The sequence below is a fragment of the Trichosurus vulpecula genome, chromosome 7, assembly GCF_011100635.1.
Source record: "Trichosurus vulpecula isolate mTriVul1 chromosome 7, mTriVul1.pri, whole genome shotgun sequence".
Lineage (NCBI taxonomy): Eukaryota > Metazoa > Chordata > Mammalia > Diprotodontia > Phalangeridae > Trichosurus > Trichosurus vulpecula.
The window spans coordinates 107090752-107106306 of NC_050579.1; the positions used below are offsets into that span (position 1 = coordinate 107090752).

Below are 15555 nucleotides of genomic sequence, written 5' to 3' on the forward strand. Positions count from 1 at the left end.
CATGAAAATTTTACAAAGATGATAAATTAGCTATATCAGCTAATAGATACTGACACCTTCTCAGTCGACTTTTTTTTGTGAAAGAACTTTTACATTCTTGAAAGTTGACTTCTGAGTGCTTTTAAAATTCAGTAATTTCCAGGAGGGTTTCTTTTGTTTGTTGTTGTTATTGTTCACTCATTTCAGTTGTGTCTGACTCTTTATGACCCTATTTGGGGTTTTCTTGGCAAAGATACTGGAGTGGTTTGCCATTTCCTTCTCCAGCTTATTTTATAGATGAGGAAACTGAGGCAAACAGAATTAAGTGGCTTACCCAGGGTCACACAAGTAGTAAGTGTCTGAGATTGGATTTGAACTTGTCTTCCTGACCCAGCACTCTATCCCCTGTACCTCCTAGCTGTCCTACTCTTTTCTGTATATTTGTTCAGATCCAACTACCCTTCCTGACTCCGTCTTTTGAAGGGCCGTTGCCACTTCAAATATATACATATCTGTGTATGTGCATAATTTTTTCTCATATATGTGTGTGCACACTTATACATATATACACACATGCACATACATGCACACTCACACACACGATCAGGAGCAAGTAACATGAACCATGCCTCTAACTGAAGAGGAGAGAATAATACCCAATGAGGGAGGAGATGGAGACACCAAGACAATGGAGTTGCTTTAGCACTGAGGAAAGAGCAGAGTGGAAGAAGATCTCTCTCCAGCCCACCATCTTGAAACTTCCTATTACTAATTATTCTTGCCCACTGGCTCTCTAGGCTTCCTGGGACTACAGGGGTTGTCAGGACCCTCTAAATTTAGTGCCCTGGGGGAAAGCCCTGGTTGCTCCATTCTTGTTCTGACTCTGGCTCTGGCTTCTTTTCTACTAGGTTCTGAGAGCAATTCTTGTTCCCAAAGACCCATTGGTTGGAAACTCAGTTCCATAGCCTAAAACAATTATCATATTCTAGCTGTGTGACCTTGAAGAAATCATATAACCTTTCAGCCTCAGCTTCCTCATGTGGAAATGGAAATAATAGTAATATTACCACCACCTATCTCACAAGGTTCTTGAGAATCAAATGAAATAATTGCATGAAAAATACTTTGAAAACCTTAAAGCAATATATAAATTTGAGCTGTTATTGTTATCATGCCTTACTTATCCATTCTGTTCCCTTTTGTATTTATGTTCATGGGCATGCAGTGTGGTACAATGGAGAAAGCACTGGATTTAGTCAGAAAAGTCTTGGATTCAGGTGGTTTAGTAGTTCTGGTACCTATTAGTTGGGTGATCTTGGGTAATTCACTTCACTTCAATTGATCCTCAGTTTCCTGATCATTGAATTATGGATCTATAGCCAGAAGGAACCTTAGAGATCATATAGTCCAACTTCCCACCCCAGTTTACAGACAGGGAAACTAACACCCATGGAAATTAAATGACTTGACCTAGGTCACATGTTTTGGGGGATGTGAACCCAGGTCCTCTGGCTCCAAACTAAGTACTCTTTTTATTATGCCAGAGTGATCTGTAAAATGGGGAAATACTTACAATAACTACAGATTAGTGGTATTGTGAGAAAAGTGCTTGGCTAAATGTACAGCATTTCATAAGTGTGAGTTACTGTATCATTATATGAGCTGTGAGAGCATTCTAAGTCTATTTGCTATATACTAGTTTTGTTATGTTCTCTTAGCCTAAACATTTGTTGTTGTTTTGCCAATTTAGTCATGCCTAATTCTTCATGACCCCGTTTGGGGTTTTCTTGGCAAAGGTACAGGAGTGGTTTGCCATTTCCTTCTCCAGTTTATTTCACAGATGAGGAAATTGAGGCAGAGTTAAGTCACACAGCTAGTAAATGTCTGAGGCCACATTTGAACTCAAGTCCTCCTGACTCTAGGCCTGGCATTCTATCTGCTGTGCCACCTAGAATCCTAACCATATGGAATGCCAAAGAATGTGTTGAAAATTTAATAAGGTCAGGAGTGGTGACACATGCCTTTAATCTCTGCTGTAGAGGAAACTCAGGCTAATGGATCACTTGAACCCAGGAATTCTGAGCTACAGTGGATTCAAGTTGATCAGGTGTCCACAAGAAGTCCAGCACCAACATGATGAGCCTCAGGGAGCAGGGAACCTCAAGATTACCTAAGGAGGGGTGAACCAGTCCAGGTTACTAGAAGGGGTATGTCAAAGAAACAGGCCTGCGATTGGCCACCACACTTCCAGCTTGGGCAAGAAAGGGAGATACAGCCTCCAAAAAAAGGTGGGATGGAGGAATTGCATGGCATTTGTGGCTGTAGGCAAATGAAAATTTGGAGAACCAATAGCATTTAAAAATTGAATAATTGCTGACAACAAGTTGTAAAACTGCTTCCATGGAAGTACCCTGTGGATAAGTAAATTTCTTGCCCAGACATCCTGCAAGTGAAGATTGTATTTCTATCACAGACCTATTTCTTATTTCCCAATGTTAAGCCCTCATCATTTGAAGACTTAACAAACTCCCTCTCTTATCCCCGAAGAACAAAAAGACTCAGAGCCATACTTCTCATCCCTGATTTCTCTAAGTGAGAGTCTTTCTAGAGGGGTTGATCCTATTTTCATTACCTTTTTCTTTTGTCAGGATTGACCATAGGTCAGGTTATTGCAAAGTTTTGAAAACATAGTTGGGAAAGAGAAGCAAGCAATTAATAGAGTGTCTAGTCAGTGTCCTTTTCTCCCTTCTTCCTCCCTTCCCATGCTATAATTAGAGTTGAGACCTATGAAAATCCTCTTTTTTCTTCTTAGTCCTCAAGGAGTATCATTAATTTGCCTCTTCCAACAGTTACTTCAGACATAGTAATTCATGACAATTTAATGTAATCACACTCTTTTCAGCTATTTCCACAGATGAGATACTTTAACCTTTCAAAATAGCTACCATACTTCATAAAAATGTATTTGTAGTCCTTTACATTCAAGGCCAATAAAACATTACCCCTGGTGAGCCATTAAGACTAACATTTTCCCAGGGCCATTACAGCCTTTTTAACCTTTATCATTTTCCATTCCTTTATTGACTTTATAATGATGTTTCAAGGCAACCTCTTCTCAACAAAGTCATTTACACTACTCAAAGAAAGTTATCCTTTCAAATGTGGTCATGCACATTGTATGGGGTGAAAGACCCTCACCAAAAAATGAAAATTATTTTCTAATAAGGAGACATCTCAGGGTGGGAACAGAAATAAATATTATTCAGTTCTCGCAAGAAAAGGGCATCCTCTGCCAGGACAGGGCTAGCAGAAGGAGGCAGGGTACAGAAAGCAAGCAGGGAATTATATACCCTTGTAAAACAATTCTAAGAAATTCCACCTCCAGAGGCTGCACCCCAATTCCCATTGGCAGGGTCAAGTGGCCTCACAGTCTAACCAGGAATAAGGAAATGAGTTTTTACCCAATACAAGCAAGAAATTATAGAATTACCTTATGGGGAAAATAGGTGAGGGGAGGGGGAGAGGGGAATACCATCTGGTTTCCCCAAAATCATATGATTTACAGGAAAACAAAACTTAGGCTGAGGTGATATCTATAAATCTAAAGAAGGAGAATAGGGAAAAAGGGAAGGGGGAAACCCTCTTTTCTCTCTCACGGTAAAGAAAAACAGGTCACAGTGACCTTATTCTTATTTGGTAAATCTTTAAACCAGAACTAGAAGAAAGAACAAAAACTTCAGGGGAGAAAGACGTTCCTAAAGGTTAAATAATCAGATTCCCACAGACTCAAATTTGTCTCATTTCCCTTTTCTCTAAATATTGAAAACATATATATCTATATCTCTATATATTCCCTGTGAAGTCTTCACACTTTATTCTCTCACTACCTCACACAACATCTGTAATCCCTGCTACTGGAAAAACTGAGACTAGTGGATCTTTTGAACTGGGGATTTCTGAGCTATAGTGGACTATGAAGATTGGGTATCCAAACTAAGTTTTGTACTAATATGGTGAGCCTGCAGAAGCAGTGGGCACCCAAAGAAGAGTCAAGAAAACAGAAACGAGTCAGAAACAGAATAAGTTTAAGCTCTGTCACTGATCAGTAGTGAGACTGGGCCTGTAAATTCTCCCTATATTTCCAACTGAGGAGACTCAGGCATTAAAAAAAATTATCCTAATTGAATTGCAATCTCTCCTTGACACTGAGTACCACTTCTGTTGTAGGATATCATACATGTCTGTTGATTACTGGACGCACACATGCCCTTAAGTATTAAAAATGAGCACAAAAATAATTTTTCCCAAATAAATTCTTTGTGTTGTCTCTACAACTATGAAAATATTTACATAACACTCAAATTCTATTAAAGTTATAACATTGCAAACAAATTTGTTTGCCTGCCTATGCTGTAAGTCATTGTAATGCTCATTAATATTAATAATGTTCTCTTTTTCTGCACTCTTGGTGACCTCACACATTTAAAAATCCCTCTGCAGATAATTCATGGATCTGTATACTGTGGCAATTAAACAAAATCCCAAGAGACATAGTTTCTGTGTAATTTAATCATTTTGTAAGTAAGGCCAGCACATCTGTTAATAAAAGGACAGTCTTTGTCCATCTCTCTTAGACCAAAGACTCCTCATGGGGAGTAGGCTCATAGTTTATATGCCCTTCAAAGATCAGGTGTTCCTAAGGAGTACCAATCAACTCTGATGGGTTAACAGAATGGCAGGAGCTATATTAAAATGAGAGTCTGGGGGTACTGACTTGGGTCACCCAAATCTTGGTCAAAGAGACATCAATTTCCATATCACCTGTCTTGACAAAAGGGAGAATCAACATTTTCCCAGGCCTGTCTGAGCAAACACAGTGAGCAGAAAGAAATGCACCCATTAGCCCAAAGTTAGAATTTCTTTTTTAACATCTGATTAGATCTTGATCTGAGTAAGTCTTTAAGAGAGATTTCCCACACTGGTGGGTTTCTGGATGAGGAAGTAGGAAAGGCAAAAAAAAAAAAAAAACCTTGGTTCTAATACAATAATTATTACGTACGAGAGAGAAATATTCATTTCTCACAATATCCAATGCAAATTTTTCCCCTGAGCTATGGTGCCACATCACCAACTATCTACTGGATACGTAAACCCAAAATATCCAAAACTGAACTCATTATTTTCCTCTACAAACCCATCCTTCTACCAAAGCACTCTCCTCAGTTGAAGGTAACAATATTCTTATGATTTTCATGGTTCATAACCTTTGTGTTATATTTGATTCTTCAATCTCCTTCACTCACTTTTCCAGTCATTTGCCAAATCTTGTTATTTCTACCTCCACAATATCTCTCATATCCAGCTCCTCTCTACTCAAATGCCCCCTTCATTGAAGACCTCATCACTTCTTATCCAGACTATTGCAAAAGCCTCCTAATTTGTCTCCTTGCCTCAAGTCTCTCCTCATTACAGTTCATTCTCCTCGAAGATGCCCAGGTGATTTTCCTTAAGCACAGATCTGACCTTGTTACTCTCCTACTTAATAAACTCCTGTGACTACCCATTACTTCTAGGAGAAAACATTTATTGTTCTGTTTGGCTTTTAAAGCCTTTCACAACTTGGGCATGACCAAGCTTTCTAGTGTGATTTTACATTACCTCCCTTTCTCTACTTGACAATCTAGCTTTCTCTCTATTCCTCACTTGTATCTTTCCTGATAGAATGTAACCTTTGTGAGAGAAGTCATTTTTCTTATTTTTTATCTTTGTATTCCCAGAGCTTAGCACATAATGATGTTGTTGTTGTTCAGTCATTTCAGTCATGTGTGACTCTTTGTGACCCCATTTGGGGTTTTCTTGTCAAGGAACTCAGGAAGATGAGTCTTCCTGACTCTAGGCCCAGCACTCCATCCAACTAGCTGCCCCCTAGTACATAATAGGTAGTTAAATGCTTGTTGATCAATTAATTGAAGATAAGCTGTATATGAAAAGAAAGATGAGCATCATATAGACGAGGTGATAAATCAGTATAATGGTGGCCTTTGCAGATCTGGGGGGGAACCCCATGATTTTATTTCTATTGCATTTTGCACCTCCTTCTCTCCGTAATTGAAAATCATTGCTGAATAATGGATAAACAAATTGTAAGTCAAAGTGTTGATTTTTACCAATTGGAGACTTTGTTCTTCACTTTCAAAATTACCAAGTCACATTAGAATTAAAGGAGATTTCAAGTGAATCAGAGAAAAAGATTCTGATAAATAAACCAAAGCTCAACCAAAAAGAAAAATCCAACAAAGAAAATACCAATTTTGGGGTATATATGAAATCTCTTTGAAATGTCAAAAGTCCCATGGAAATTCAGGCTTTTGAATTCATGATTATAAAATAGCTGACATTTCTCTAGGGTTTCAGGTCTACAAAGCAATTTACATTTGTCAACTCATTTGATCCTCTCGGGGCCATCTCCAGTAGTCTTAATCTATATCTTGCCACTGGACCCAGATGGCTCCGGAGAAGAAAGGAGGCTGGTGGCTTATACACTGCCCTCCCTCACTTAAATCCAGTTCACTTGCCAGTCATGGCATCACCTCCCTGCTGTCATGGTCCTCTTCCAGAACAAAGAACAAGTAACAACAACGTGCTCCTCTCAACTTCCTTGGGAGGCAGTGCTTCTATTATCTACAATTTATAGATGAGAAGAATGAGGTTAAAAGAGCTTAAATGGCTTGCTCAAGGCCACACAGCTAATAACTGTCTGAGGCAGGTTTGGAACTCAGGTCTTCCTCACCCAAGTCCACCTGTCTAGCAATAATAAGCAGAGGGTATCAATAGAATTCAAAGGCCAAGAATAAATTCAAAGACATAACGAACCTGGCTTATTTAGGTAGGTTTGGTACTGACCTCATTTTCCGTTGAAAGTTTTTTTCTCCTTTTCCAAGATGGTGGAGGTTGGGGGATTGAGGATAGAGAAGTGTGGTAATCATTTCTATTTCTTGCACCACTTCAATTGAATGCATTTATGTCTTTTTTTTTATTTCCCCCAGATAGCAGCTCCTCAGGGAAAGATACAGACAAGAAAAAAGGAGATTATATTTCTGAGTCAAAGAGCGATCGAATAGGAGAACACCCACTCCCAGAAACAGGTAAAAAATATTATAATATCTGCATTTTAGTAAAAACAGGACCTGACCTCATTTCCCATTGAAGTTTTTTTTCTCCTTTTCCAAGATGGTAGAGGTTGGGAGATTGAGGGCAAGGAAAGGTGGTAATCATTTCTATTTCTTGCGCCACTTCAATTGAATGCATTTATGTCTTTTTTTTTATTTCCCCCAGATAGCAGTTCCTCAGGGAAAGATACAGATGAGAAAAATGTAAATTACATTCCTGAGTCAAAGAGTGATCGAATAGGAGAACATCCACTCCCAGAAACAGGTAAGAAATACCCTTATATCTGCCTTTTAGTAAAAACAGTAGTTCACATTCACATCTTGGAAACACTTTATAGACCCTAAAGTCAGGAAGACACCCTGCTTTTCAGGTACTTATTGATTGTATGACCTTGAGCAAATCCCTTAAGCTCTTAGGGCCTCAGTTTCTTTATCTGTAAAACTGGGATAGTACTTGTGCTACCTTCCCCACAGGATTATTCTGAGTATCAAATGAGATAATAGATGTAAATCACCACATCAACCTTAAAGCTTTATGTAAATGTTAGCTATGTTAGCTAACACAGGCATGAAAACATTATAGAAAATTGAGTTATTATTGTGTAGTAAAAAGACTACTAACCCTCCAGGAGGCTAGAATTCTAGGCCTGATTCTGCCTTTTAGTGGCTTTGCATCTTTGGGCAATTTGGGGGGCATTTCTACCCCCTAAGTCTCAGTTTTCTCATTTGTAAGATAGTGATCATAATGTTTGCAGTACCTACAAAGTAGCATACATGGTTTCTAAATTATAAAACTGTAGAAGACAGTATAATTGTTAGCTTTTGTTATTGACATAGAGTTAGGATGTGAGAGCTGGAAGGCTGGAATATTGGAAAGAGAGGTTAATTTAAAGAAGGAGGGCTTGGGCTCAGCAGCGTTCCTGCTGCTCCCTCTTTGGGCGACCTTGGGCAGCTCACTTCATGCCTCTGAGCCTCATTTTCCTTATCTGTAAAATGAAGGGGGTTGGGGCATCTCCAGTCATTCTCATCTATATGTTGCCACTGGACACAGAGGGCTTTGGGGGAGAAAGTGAGGCTGGTGACTTTGTGCAGCCCTGCCTCACTTAAATCCGATGCACTTGCAAGTCATGGCATCACCTTCCTGATGCCATGGCCCTCTTCAAGAGCAAAGGACAAACGAAAAAATGAAGAGGTTAGCTTAGATGTCCTCTGTGGTCCTTTTAAGCTCAAACTGTAGGACCCTTCCCCCATATTTTTACAGAAGTTCAGAAAAGTTACGTGATTCCCCTAGGATGATAAACCCTAATATTCTATGATTCTCTAAGTGAGGAGAGATCATTAAGTTGGGGTAGGGGAAAGAGAATGAGGAAGATGACATGGTGTCAAGCTTGTAGACTGACTAATTAAGAAAATGTTTCACTTTAATCTTGGATTGTCAGTGCTGGATTATCAATGATATGTGCATATCGTCTAAATCTAGATAGGTTGGGGCTCTAGAGCTAACTGTTAAATTTTCTCTGTGATCATTCACCCCTCAGAAATTGACAAATGAATTTTTATTTCTAAGTACAAAATAAAATCCACTGGCCTAGAGTAGGAGAAATGTAGGTCATCTGCAGGTGATGACATAGTGAGAACAAAAAATATTTCCTCAGCTGCCATGTGACCAACAAGTAGAATTTAGTTTCAAAAGAGGTCACTAAAAAAAACTTGGTTGGCTTTAGGAGGGAGGAACAGGCACATTTTAGTTTTCAAGTTATACAAGCTGAAAAAAAATTAATAAACTACATTCCTAGCTGGCCACCTAGGTCTTGAGAGTTCACTCCAATCGTGAAAACAATTATTAAGCACCTATTATATGTAACACATTGTACTAGGCACTTGGGATACAAAAACAAAACAAAAAAGTATTCCTGTCCTTAAGAAGCTTACACTCTACTGCAGAATAGCATATGTCAGGGTTAGGAATCATTTTCACTGAAACTCATACGAGGAAGTTTCTGACCCAAGCATTCTGTAAGAGTTCACTCTCCAAGAATCATCTCAACTCTGATTTGGTAAATCGGAGAGTTTCCTGAATCACCTGATTTACTCTCACCATAACAAAGTGAATTTCCCTGAATAACTTTCTCATTCTCATCCACGTTGTGAGTTCAGTATCTTAATTACCTGAATTATCAGATGGGAGTCTGCTGCCTCCCCACCCCCAGACTTCCTCCATTCAGGGAGCAGGCATTGAGGGCTTCCCCTTCTATCCCCCTCCCTACCCCAGCCAGCCTGCCTGCCTGCCAGGGTCCAGATCCCAAACTGAAGTCCCATCAGGAGTAAGTGCTTCAGAAAGCTATACACCTCCACCTCCAACACATGCAAAAAACCTTCCTGCTAACTCTTCTTTCCCCTTCCTTCCCCTCCCCCCCCTTGGCTGAACTGATATCCTACTCTCTCCCCTGAGAACAGAAGCCCAGAATGTCTACTTCACCCCTCTGGCCTACTCCGCCTTCCCAGCCCTCCACCGCTCATACCAAGGGCTCATCAACTATCATTCCTCTTGTAAGATGGAGAGGCACCAAGCCATACCAGCTGCCCCACCAATGCAACTTCCAGGCTCCCAGACACTGAGAATCTGACTGCCAAGACATGGAGCTGCCACAATCCCTGTAGATGCATCCTTAGAACCACTGGCCTAGTCTGCCCTGAAGCAAAACCACCCTATATTTGGTATCTCCCCCTAATTAGAATCTGAGAGAAGGGACTGTTTCACTCTGCCATTTGTAGCCCGTAACACGGTGTTTGGCTTAGTTTTAGGGACAGGATATTCCCCCTGTGACTTCATTGATATAAGGAACTCTCCAGTGAGGAAGTTCCCTTAGCCAATGCAAGTTGACACCTTGTATAGCCTTAGAGCATTGCCTAGAGGTTAAGTGATCTGTCCAGAGTCACATAGACAGTGGGTGATAGAAATAGGACTTAAACCCAAGTTTTCCTGACTTCAAGGTAGGTTCCCTATCCACCTCTAACCATAAATCCAAGTTCCCTGTCCATCTTGAGGCAACTAGGTGACACAGTGGATAGAATGCTAGGCCTGGAATCAGGAAGACCTGGGTTCAAATCCAGCCTCAGACATTTACTAGCTATGTCACCCTGTGCTTAACCCGTCTGCCTCAGTTTACCCAACTGCAAAATGAGGATAATAATAGCACTTACCTCAAGGGGTTGTTGTGAAGACCAAATGAACTATAAAGTTGGTAAAAGTACCTGTAACTGTTGAAACCAGAGCCATGAAATGAACAGCATGGCACCAGGGGCCAATGATGTAGTATTACATGGAGGGATAGAGGGGTGATGGACACAAGACACAGAATGATGTAAATATATATTGTACATACACAAAGATCTATGTATATATTTGAATATGGCCAATATGCATATTTGTTTTGCTATGCTAATTTGTCACAAAGGAGGAATTTCTATTTGCATATGGTATTGATGGGGGGATTGGGGCAGCAAGGTGCCAAAGTAGATAGAGCTCTGGGCTTGGAATCAGGAAGACTCATTTTCCTGAGTTCAAATCCAGCCTCAGGCACTTACTAGCTGTGTGAACCTGGGCAAGTCACTTAACACTGTTTGCCTTGGTTTTGTCATCTGTAAAAAATGAGCTGGAGAAGGAAATGGCAAACCATGCCAGTATCTTTGCCAAGAAAACCCCAAATGGGGTCATAAAGAAAACCAACAGCAATTGACAGCAGTGACATGGGAATGAAGCAAATATTTTTAATGATGTCAAAAAAAACCATGGAAAGGAAAAAGAACAATTGGGGCATGTAAAAAATACAAAAGTGTAAACAGAAGGTTTAGAGAGAGACTCAGACAAGCAGTATAGCTTTAAAATGATCATGTTGAATTCATTATATGCTTTTTTTTAAAGGGCAAGTTATTGGTAATGGAGATTGCCATTTTTCAATACAGTCTTCTTTATCTGTTCTTTGCAAATAGAAATGCTCATGTTAATTGGTGTATGCCAAATACAGAGTAATAAAAACATTTTATTTGAATTTTTTAAAAAATATAAAAATAAAAGCTTTAACTCTCTATGTACTTGTCACCTTTATTATTACATACCCTACAGAAACTATTAAGGAAAGTACTTTGTAAAGTGCTATAAATATGAGCTCTTGTTATCTGTGATTCTAATGATATTTGAGTGTCTCAAGAAGTATAGGAACTCTTCTTGTGTTCAAGCCTCTGTATTTAATGGCTATTTTTAGCCCACTAGCTATGAAGCCAGCCCAGACCTGTCCTGTATGTTCCTCTGTTCTCTGGTTGCAACAGCTGGCAAGACCTTTGTAGCTAAAAATAGCTCCTACTGTACCATCTCTAAACCAGGCCTAATGGAGGAATTTGTAAGTTTAAGAATTGCTGGTGGATGTTGCCTAGATTAAAATAAGAAGTCTATAAAACTTAATTGTTCTCATTTGGTCATGTCTGACTCTTCATGACCTCATTTGGGGTTTTCTTGGCAAAGATAATACAGTGGTTTGCCATTTCCTTCTCCAGCTCATTTTACAGGTGAGGAAATTGAGGCAAACAGGATTAAGTGACTTGTTCAGGGTCACATAGCTAGTAAGTGGCTGAGGCTGTATTTGAACTCAGGAAGATGAACCTTTCTGACTTCAGACATAGTACTCTGTCCACTTCACCATTTGAGCTAAGCCACATTCAGGGCTTTCTCCCACATCTTCCCAAGCTTATAAAAACTATTCCAGTCTGAGAATCCAAGTAATAACTAATAATTATAGCTGACATTCATAGGATTGACATAGTGTGTTACATGAATTTGATCTTCACAGTAACCCTACAAAGTAGGTAACAAAGGCATTATTATCTCTGCCTTACAGATAATGAAACTGAGGCTTAAGTAATTTTCCCATAGTCCTATAACTAATGTCAAGGGCAGGATAGGAAATGAGTTTTTTTTTCAGACTTTACGTCTAAAACACAAGCACCAGGAGGGAACCAGAACAATAGGCAAAGAGTAGAAATTTGCTTAACTTCAGAACCTCCACACTCAGCCAAAATTAAGCCAGCATATCTTGAAGCTATCAGTGTACAGTGTCTGATTTAAGCCTCATCGCTTAAAACTGCACTAAGATTTTTGAGATGCCCTGTATATTTAATTATATGGAAAGATTTTTGTTCTTCAGTCATTTCAGTTGTATATGACTCCCCATGACCCCATTTTGAGTTTTCTTGGCAAAGATACTGGAATGGTTTGCCATTTCTTCTTCCAGCTCATTTTACAGCTGAGGAAACTGAGACAAACAGGTCTAAACCTATGATCCTATAATCCAAATATTGACTGAATGGCATTAGGGTTCCTGAACACTTGCCAACAGAGAGCAGGATCCCTGAAGATGCTGACCAGCGCTGGCAGAGATATCTTCCCCACCCAGGGGCAAATCATAGGTCTGTTCTCTTAGCCCTTGTAAGCTTACTAAAGTCCAAATCTGGCTAAGAATTTAGAAGTCTCTCCTACGTTAAAGAAATTAGGATGATTCTGCATTGATCCATAAATATAACAGTACAGTCAGTATTTTATTCACAGAAGTATTCCTCTAAGTGGGTCAAAGCAAACTGGGAAAGCATCATCGTGACAGAGGACAATCAGGAAACTTGAGTAGTGAAATAGATAGAGTTCATTTGCAGTGTTCAAAAGGCTAGACTTTCCTACCTCCAAACAGGCAATCCCATGTGTCACTGACTCCTCCTCCTCTTTTCTGAACCTTATTGCAGGTGCAGTCTTGCCCCTGGCACTAGGTTTGGCCATCACTGCTTTGCTCCTCCTCATGATTGCTTGCCGACTTCGATGGGTAAGACAGAAACTCAAAAAAGCCCGGCCCATAACATCTGAGGAATCGGACTACCTCATAAATGGGATGTACCTATGAGAAACACGTTTCTTAGTGGCTGAGGAGGATGTTTCCATTGATAATTTACCTAGGTGTCTGATTCTAGAAATTAACATTTTTTTGGACTTGTGCTAACACTGAGAATATTAAAAAAAAAAATCCTCGTCAAATCCAAAAACCTTTAGTCTTATTCCTTTTAACTATAGTTAAAATTTCTTCTTCTGACAGTACTCGATAACTATTGATGTGTCTATAGTTGTTCGTGGGATTAAAATAAAAATATAAGTCAAAGACTGATTATAGTAAGCTGTGCCTGAAAATAGAGATATGTAATGTAATCCGTTCATGCAGGCAAAACAGCAGCTCAGGGAGATGGCCATTGTGTGGCAGTGTGAGCATTTCACCTCACCCGTTGATGAAGATATATAAATATATACATGTGTGTGTATATGTATATGTATATATACATCGATATGTAGTTGTATACACATATATCAAGAACCAGGGCCAACTAAAAAGTAAATGAAGATTGTCTTGGGCATCCCTAGCCTCCCCTTTCTCTGCTCTTCCAGTCCCCTCTCCATTTTAGGTACTCAGTGCCTTCCCCCTCACTCCTCATCAAAACCTGCTCTCAGGAATAAATTTCGTATCAGTCATTTCTACTTTAGTGTGAATTTGTCAACATGTTACCTCTCCTGCAGATCTGTACTTTGACTCTTCTCTTTGTCAAAAGAAAGGCTTTGTTCCCCATTAAATTAATTTCAAACATCAATGAGCAGGTGGGGGAAACAAGGGTGTAGGGGTAAGATAATTATTGGGAACTTGGTTTGAATTTGGATTAGAAGAGGCCATGGAATGAGAGGGAAAAGGTGATGCAGGAATTTAAACTGGAGATGGGGTAGGGAAGAGAGGTTTATAGAAAGAATTTGCTCGTTTTCCTTATTCTAATTTCCCTTGTCATTGATTCAACAATTAACATTTCTTGAGAGTTCCTAGTGTGATCCTCATTAGTTCTCTGTTATGTCTAACACCTTGCTCTCTTTGAGAGCACAGCCGGGCCATTTACATAGCCACCACATTTAAACAGGATTCTTTGTCCATCAAAGAAAATGAAATCAAACTGAAAAGGCAAGTACTTTCAGTGTATTTACAGGCAAAATGTTGACAAAGATGCCAAGCAACTTTAGAGAGCCGCAGTTCCTCAGTTTAGTAAAACATACCAGTTCTTGGAATTTAATTTTTAAATTCTCCTTTGCTTTATAAATTCACATTTTATAACTTGGACTCAGCCACTCAACATCAAATATACACATTTTAGGACTTGCTAGAATCTTCAGACATAGCCGTCAGCTGACTCAGCCACTCATGCTCTTCGGTCTGCAGGGTCTTGAAAGATTTATATGATTCTGGTGTTCATTCAGTACGAGGATGACATGACCTAGAGGCTGCCATACTGGGCATAAATACTATTGGGAATACACACACACACACACACACACGTACACACAAACACACACATGCTACTTCCATGCACTGCAAAAACAAACAAACAAAAAGTGTTCGTGAATGCCTGTGACAAATCTTCAAAGCCTTTTGAAAAACTTGATAGAACAATTTATTTAGGTAACCACAAGGCTAGCTGACCCTCTACTAAAAGAATCTAATTCTGGTAGAGATAAGTTATCTGATTTCAATATCACAATAGGAAGCAAAACACTCGTTCTGAGGTCAGTGCTGTTCCTGCAACCAGGAGTTTGATTTTCAGGCCAAATCTTTCAACACATCGTACAAGTAAGACATCGTCTCAGCTTCCGGAGAAACTCCAGACATTTGCCAACTACACCGTTAGCACTCAGCAAAGCATTGAGCTTTTCCCAAGGGCAGTTTATAGAGATGTAAATGTTATCTATGATGTTGTGCAGTTTACTTTCATGTGTAAGGATGTCATCCATAGCCATAGCCAATAAAATTGAGACAGATAAGGCATGCATCTTCCTATACGTCATTTTTTTTTGTACTTGAACAATTAAAACCAACTTTAGGATTGCTATGGTATACAAATACTTAAAATAAGCTGTCTATGTAAAATAATATTGCTCCAATAAACCCTATTTTATTCTTGTCTTTTTACATTCTTTTTTATTCAAAATAAATATGACTAAATAGTAGCATTAGATGACTATGTATACATGCTTATGGAGAGTTTGATGGAGAGTATCAAGAGGCTTGAGTGGGTAAAAAAAAAAGTCAGGGAAGGATGGGCTCTGTGCCCCATCCCTACCTTGGCCTGTACCTATATCATTCCATTTATCTATTAATTTTTTTCGAACGATGAAAGATATTCCACCACTTTGCAATACTTTGTACCAAGACCATTTCTCCATCAAAGGGTATTTTTCTTCAAGCTAACCTAAGTCATACTCAGCAATCCATCTTCTTCTTAGTTCTCATTTCAAAAAGAGAAGAGCTAGCTATTCATGTCACTGTAGGGCTACAAGTCT

The 15555-nt window shown here is 39.3% G+C and overlaps 1 protein-coding gene across 2 annotated transcripts in view; it reads left to right on the plus strand.

Moving 5' to 3' along the window:
- Positions 1-15180, plus strand: part of LRP11 (LDL receptor related protein 11) — a 95616-nt gene extending 80436 nt beyond the window's left edge. For both annotated transcript variants that reach the window (XM_036767415.1, XM_036767416.1), the window contains 3 exons: positions 7026-7124; positions 7315-7413; positions 12939-15180. In XM_036767415.1, coding sequence (XP_036623310.1) covers positions 7026-7124; positions 7315-7413; positions 12939-13093 — 353 coding nt within the window. In that variant the 3' untranslated portion in view covers positions 13094-15180. The remainder of the gene's footprint in view (positions 1-7025; positions 7125-7314; positions 7414-12938) is intronic.
- The last annotated feature ends 375 nt before the right edge of the window (positions 15181-15555 follow it).